This window comes from Bufo gargarizans, chromosome 6 (assembly GCF_014858855.1).
Source record: "Bufo gargarizans isolate SCDJY-AF-19 chromosome 6, ASM1485885v1, whole genome shotgun sequence".
Lineage (NCBI taxonomy): Eukaryota > Metazoa > Chordata > Amphibia > Anura > Bufonidae > Bufo > Bufo gargarizans.
Genome location: NC_058085.1, coordinates 383,126,258 through 383,133,537, shown reverse-complemented (window position 1 = coordinate 383,133,537; position 7,280 = coordinate 383,126,258). Strand labels below are relative to the sequence as shown.

General features: G+C 41.0%; 1 protein-coding gene across 1 annotated transcript in view; it reads left to right on the top strand.

Moving 5' to 3' along the window:
* Positions 1–5,355: 5,355 nt before the first annotated feature.
* The window catches only part of LOC122940018 (killer cell lectin-like receptor subfamily B member 1A), a 76,865-nt gene continuing 74,940 nt past the window's right edge, over positions 5,356–7,280 (top strand). Inside the window, exon 1 of the mRNA XM_044296314.1 lies at positions 5,356–5,710. Coding sequence (XP_044152249.1) covers positions 5,698–5,710 — 13 coding nt within the window. The 5' untranslated portion in view covers positions 5,356–5,697. The remainder of the gene's footprint in view (positions 5,711–7,280) is intronic.

Sequence of the window (7,280 nt, the reverse complement as noted above, 5' to 3'; positions counted from 1 at the left end):
CAATGAAACTGTTCCAGTCTGATAGGTACTCGTGTACCACTAATCTAATTTTAGAAAAGTCAGTTTTTCTAAAATCTAAAACTTTTGTTTTTGTGTGGTGTCACTGTACTTATAGTAAACCACACTGACTGGTGATCACTAGATCCCAAACTTTCCCCTACAGTAATATGCTTGTGGTCAATGAGTCATTGAAGGGAGGAATCATGACTTTAGATGTTGAAAAAAGATTAATCTGAGTTAGAGCGTGAAAACTCAAATCCGATGGTATATTCTAACACAGAGGCGTTCCCATGGTGACGGGGATGCTTGAAGTTAGAGTATACCAACAGGCACATACATACTGGCCCCCTGCTGCCCGGCGGCACCCGACTTCTGACAGGGTGCTGTGATCCGCACAATTAACCCCTCAGGTGCGGCACCTGAGGGGTTAATTGTGTGGATCACAGAGCCCTGTCAGAGGTCAGGTGCCGCCAGCAGTATATTCGTAATATTCACGAATTATCGAAGTTGCGATATTCGCAATTAATACTCGCTATTCGAATATTCGTGCTCAACAGTACTCACAATCACAGATGGAAATCGCTGACCAAAGCACTGACGTGTGAATAAGGCATTAGACTGGCTTATGCTTTGCTGCCATCTCTTCACCAAAGGGAAATGTTGCAGTATTTATGCAGTTTACAACATAACAGAATTGCCCCACATCATTACACCCCCACATTCATAGTTAATCCGTCCTGTAGGTACTGTACCGTCACTACTACAGGTGTAATTTATCGCCATCTACATCACTGTGCAGTGCACCAAGATTCATATCTAATCCCTTCTGTTAAGCAAAAAGAAAAGCATACAGCAGCCTTCAGTAAAGACCCATACGCACCCCTGCAGTGCAATGGCTTTTAACCCTTTCCCTTCATATGATGTAATAGTACGTCATAGCGGGAAGTGAGAAGTGACTTCCCGCAATTTGGCGTATTTCTACAGTCACTAACAGCCGGACCCCTGCTGTATCCACCGACATTGGCTTTTAAAGTGCTGACTGTGGCATAGATTGTGTTTGCAGTCAGTAAGGGATCCCATCAGGTCCCCACGCTGCAGAGGCATCTGGACCTGCCTTCTATGGAAGCCTAGGAGATCCAGGCTGGGTCTCTTAGGCAACTGTTAGTGTATTACACAGTGTAATACACTAAAAGGCAATGTATTACAATACACATGTACTGTAATGCATTGCAGAGGGGATCAGACCCCCAAAAGTTGAAGTCACCTTAAATCAAAAAGTGTAATACCAAGCGATCAAAAAGTCGTATGTACTGCAAAATAGTACTAATCAAGCTGTCAACTCATGCAGCAAAAAATGAGCCCCTACATAAGACAATCGCCCATAAAAAAAAAAAAAAAACATTCTTTTTAATCCCCTCTGCTAGCTCTAGGTTTAATGTGCATCAGTATTATAGGTCACTGTGAGGCCACATGTACACGACCGTGGTGTTTTTTGGGGTCCGCAAATCGCGGATCTGGAAAACACGGATGGCGTCCGTGCGCGTTCCGAAATTTGCGGAACGGCACAAACAGCCTTCAATATAAATGCCTTTTCTTGTCCGCAAAGGGCGGACAAGAATAGGACATGTTGTATTTTTTTTGTGCGGCCACAGAACGGAGCAACGGATGCGGACACCACACGGAGAGCTGTCTGCATCTTTTGAGGCCCTATTGAAATGAATGGCGGCTTGGATGCGGACCAAAACAACGGCCGTGTGCATGAGGCATTACTGTTAGGTCTAATTCATCCCTGTAGACTTAACTGTGCAGTCCCCCAAGATTCAAGCATTGGCCCCATGACAGAGTGGGGAGGGTGGCAGCAGCAGTGACAGTAAGGTAAGGTAGTTATCGTGTCCCAGGTTTTTCGGAATGCTAGTGATGAGGCCTTATTAGTTTTGTGTGTGTCACTGTGCTCGTGCCTGGATACCGTCAATCTTCGGGGTTCGGCTCAGGAGAAATAAAGTGGAGAGTCGTAGGAGGTGGAGAATAAGTCAAGTCCAGACTTAGTGAAAGTTCAACAGCTTTAATTGAATAAACTTGCATCCAGAAAATATTCGGTTTTTCTCTTGGTTCCAGCAGGTTTTGGGGTAAACTCAGGCTTCAGTCTGATAGCTGGACTTGCTAACTGTTCTGGTACCTTTTTTGTGGGGTGCCTTTGGCTGTTGACCCCCTCATGTTACTCTGTCTCTTAAACTGTCATGGTGCTCTATGAGCTGCTTCCCTTTAGAGACTCCAACTAAAGGAAGGGGACCACCCCCTCCATGTCTTCTCAACTCCACCATTGAGTCTACATTGCCTATAACTTCCTGCAACTCTCCCCTTCTTAGGAAGCAGAACTAGCTCACTTCTGCCCAAGAGGGGGAATGGTAAGTTACATTCTATCTCTCCAGATACACTGCCACCTGCTGGTGAACCAGGCATATTACATAAACATAACAGTTTCAAGGCAATACTATTAACCCTTTCAGAACCCTGCCATATTTCACCTTAAGGACCAGGCCGTTTTTTTTAAAATTTGATATGTGTCACTTTATGTGGTAATACCTTTGGAACGCTTTTACTTATCCAAGCCATTCTAAGATTGTTTTCTTGTGACACATTGTACTGCATGATAGTGCTAAATTTCAGTCAACATTTTTCATTTTTATTTTTTAAAAAAATCCCTAACTTTCCAAAAAATAAAAAAAATTCAATACTTTCCAAATTTCAATTTCTCTGCATTTAAAACAGATAGTGATACCTCATATAATAGTTATTACTTTACATTTCCCATATGTCTACTTTATGTTTGGATCATTTTGTGAAAGCCATTTCATTTTTTGGGGACGTTAGAAGGCTTAGAAGTTTAGAAGCAAATCTTGAAATTTTTCAGAAAATTTCCAAACCCACTTTTTAAAGACCAGTTCAGGTCTGAAGTCACTTTGTGAGGCTTAAATAATAGAAACCAGCCATAAATGGCCCCATTTTATAAACTACACCCCTCAAGGTATTCAAAACTGATTTTACAAACTTTGTTAACCCTTTAGGTATTCCACAACAATTAAAGGAAAATGTAAATGAAATTTCTGAATTTCACTTTTTTGGAAGATTTTCCATTTTAATAAAAAAAAATTCCGGTAACAAACCAAGGGTTAACAGCCAAACAAAACTCAATATTTATTGCCCTGATACTGTAGTTTACAAAAACATCCCATTTTGGAAACTGTGGGATAAGTTGGCAGTTTTGTTGGTACTATTTTAGGGTACATATGTTTTTGCTTGCTCTATATTACAATTTTTGTGATTAAAAGTAACAAAAAATAGCTGTTTGGGCATCGTTTTTATTTTTTACAATGTTCATCTGACTGGTTAGATCATGTGATATTTTTATAGAGCATGTTGTTACAGACGCGTCAATACCAAATATGACAACTTTTTTTGGTTGTTTCAGTTTTAAATTATAAAGCATTTTTGGAAAAAAACTCATTTTTTGTGTCTCCATATTCTGAAAGCCAGTTTATTTTTTATTTTTTGGGAGACTGTCTTATGTAGGTGCTCATTTTTTTCAGGATAAGATGACGGTTTGATTGTTACTATTTTAGGGTGCATATGACTTTTTGATCGCTGCCGGAATCCTCTGTCGCAAGTGTGAAAGTAGCCTTAGGCCTCTTTCACACTTGCGTTGTCCGGATCCGGCGTGTACTCCACTTGTCGGAATTACACGCCGGATCCGGAAAAACACAAGTGAACTGAAAGCATTTGAAGACGGATCCGTCTTCAAAATGCTTTCAGTGTTACTATGGCACCCAGGACGCTATTAAAGTCCTGGTTGCCATAGTAGGAGCGGGGAGCGGGGGAGCGGTATACTTACAGTCCGCGCGGCTCCCGGGGCGCTCCAGAGTGACGCCAGAGCGCCCCATGTGCATGGATCATGTGTTCCATGCGATCACGTCATCCATGCGCTTGGGGCGCCCTGACGTCACTCTGGAGCGCCCCGGGAGCCGCACGGATGGTAAGTATACTGCTCCCCCGCTCCCCACTACACTTTACCATGGCTGCCAGGACTTTAGCGTCCCGGCAGCCATGGTAACCATTGAGAAAAAGCTAAACGTCGCATCTGGCAATGCGCCGAAACGACGTTTAGCTTAAGGCCGGATCCGGATCAATGCCTTTCAATGGGCATTAATTCCGGATCCGGCCTTTCGGCAAGTCTTCAGGATTTTTGGCCAGAGCAAAAAGCGCAGCATGCTGCGGTATTTTCTCCGGCCAAAAAACGTTCCGTTCCGGAACTGAAGACACCCTGATGCATCCTGAACGGATTTCTCTCCATTCAGAATGCATTAGGATAAAACTGATCAGGATTCTTCCGGCATAGAGCCCCAACGACTGAACTCTATGCCGGAAGAAAAGAACGCAAGTGTGAAAGAGCCCTTAGTTGCCCATAGCAACCAATCAGATTCTACCTTTCATTTTTTTTTTTTATTAAATGAAAAATGAAAGTTGGAATCTGATTGGTTGCTATGGAGCAACTAAGACCGTTTTCCTTTACACCAGTTTTGATCATTTCTATACAAACCGTATCATTAGAGACCACCGACTGCCGACTGCTCCTGGACTTGCCATTATTTCACTAAATAATGCTTATGAAAATGTGTAGAAATCTGAGGCCACTAATTAGTACACGGGAAAGCTGCCAATTACCCCCCTAACAACTGCATTTACTTCTGCTTTCTGAGGTTTCCTTTTTGGAGAAAATAACACCATATTTATAGATGTTTGCTTTATCACCGGAGGTTAATCAGGATTTGTAGAAGCAGGTGAGGAGCACACGAGGAGTGGGCACTTACTGACTGTATATGGAGGCATACAGCAAAAATCACAGAGAAAAAACTAAGATAAAAACATCCTGCGTGATATGATTAATAAATATGCGGATGTCCATGGCTTCATTTATGAAAAAAAATAGATGCAAACAATATATATACACTAAGCCCTCAATCAGATATGATAGAATATGAGTATCTCAGCCAATATATTTTGATCAAAACACATCTGTGCCCGCCTACCCATGCCAAGGTGGTCTCAGTCAGGCAGGTGCTACTCTAAAGGTGGTACATATAGCTGTGCATGCTTCTCCTCTCATTGGTTGTTTAATGCACACAGAGGTAACTAGGAGCAGCACACTGTATGTGCAGGGTCTGCTCTCCTGAATGTAGATGCCCAATGGCATAGGTAGGTTTAGAGTAGGACCTGACTGACTGAGACCACCTTGGCGCGAGTAGGCGGGCACAGATGTGTTTTGATCAAAATATATTGGTTAGGCGTCTCAGATTTTATCATATCAGAGTGATGGCTTAGTCCATATATAATGTTTGCATCTATTGTGTTAGTGCATTATTTTCTGTTTTCTGTGATTTTTTTATTTATTTTTATGGAGTCGCAAAGATCAGAAGTGGAAACAACTTGTGGTCTCCTCTGTGCACTGACTGCTCTGTACAGATGGCTGATAACTACTGACCACCGTGTTGGTTGCCCGGATGTGGGTGACAAAATGCTCTTCAGAGACACAGGAAAAGGCGTCATCCTGAGAGAAGACCACCACCCATCTTATACTGAAGTGTCTGTAAGACCTGACACCATTCTACAGCATCTTAAGAATCCCCGTGAGCAGCTATAGACATGAAGACTCCCGGTAAGAGACATTTCTGTAATGATTTCATTGATATTGTACAGTGTGTCTTGTGTCCGAGTGCCCAGGAGATGACTGAGAATGGGGAGAATCTGTATTTCATTATAAACCCTCTATACACTGTAACGAGCCCAGCAGATGTGTGAGCAGGACACGGGCAGAAGAAGGATTCCATTCACTGACAGCAGCAGAGATCTAGAAAACCAGAATTATATAACTGCTATTATATTTTCCTTCTTTTAAAAATAAAAAAGTTTGAAAAAAGCATTTTTTTTTTCAACACCATATTCTGACACTGAGAAGTTTTAGTCTGCAGAGCTCTGTGAGGGCTTGTTTGCAGGGTGATTTGTGTTTTTTATTGGTATCTTTTTGGGTATGCTTTATTCCATATTTGAGGGGGGAGGGGGGCAAGGTGACCCAAAGACAGCATTATCGGCATTTATATATTTTTTTCTATTGCAGCATTCACCACACAAAAATATATATTATATATTTTATTAGTTCAGACATTTTTCTATGCGGCGATACCAATTATGTTTATTTTTATATGTAAAATTTGAAAAAGGTAGTGATTTAATTTTTTTTATTTAAAAAAAATATATATATTTTCTTTAACTGTCCTTTTTAGTCCACCCCCAGGACCCTTCTGATAGCTTGTACCATAGACTTCAATATTATACTATTGCAGTCTATGGTATTTTTAAAGGCTGTCTCAGGCATGGCTTTTCAGGCACCCCACTATGGCAGCACAGGGAACCTTTTGCAAGGTTGTGATACCAACCAATCTGAGTCGGTTGCTATTACACAGCCGCCACTTGACGAATATGGAGGAGGCTGAGCTGGTAAACCTGCTCTACACGCTTACACAGTACAGTTACATCGTGGTGCATGTAAGAGATACAAAGGAAATAATATAAGAGCCGACTACAGGCTCAGTCTCCAGAAGCGTCAAAACTTCTTTACTGTAAGAACGGTGAATCTGTGGAATAGACTTCCTCAGGACGTGGTCACAGCAGGAACAGGGGACGGGTTTAAAATGGGTTTAGATGAATTCTTATAAGTACATGACATTAATGCTTATGAAAATGTGTAGAAATCTGAGTCTCACTTCCTGCTGGGAGTCGTGTCCCCACCTATCCCTTGGGTTGATCTTGATGACTTATGTCTTTCTTTAACCGTATTTACTATGTAACTATGTAATACAGATACAACAAACTAAATAAATTGTCACGTAAGGTAAAATCAGATCCGTCAACAGTAATCTGATGGTTTTAAGGTAGAAATAAAATCCGGAATTCTGTGCAATACAGGTCCTTCTAAAAAAATTAGCATATTGTGATAAAGTTCATTATTTTCTGTAATGTACTGATAAACATTAGACTTTCATATATTTTAGATTCATTACACACAACTGAAGTAGTTCAAGCCTTTTATTGTTTTAATATTGATGATTTTGGCATACAGCTCACGAAAACCCAAATTTAATATCTAAAAAAATTAGCATATTGCATCCGACCAATAACAGAAAAGTGTTTTTAATACAAAAAAAGTCAACCTTCAAATAATTATGTTC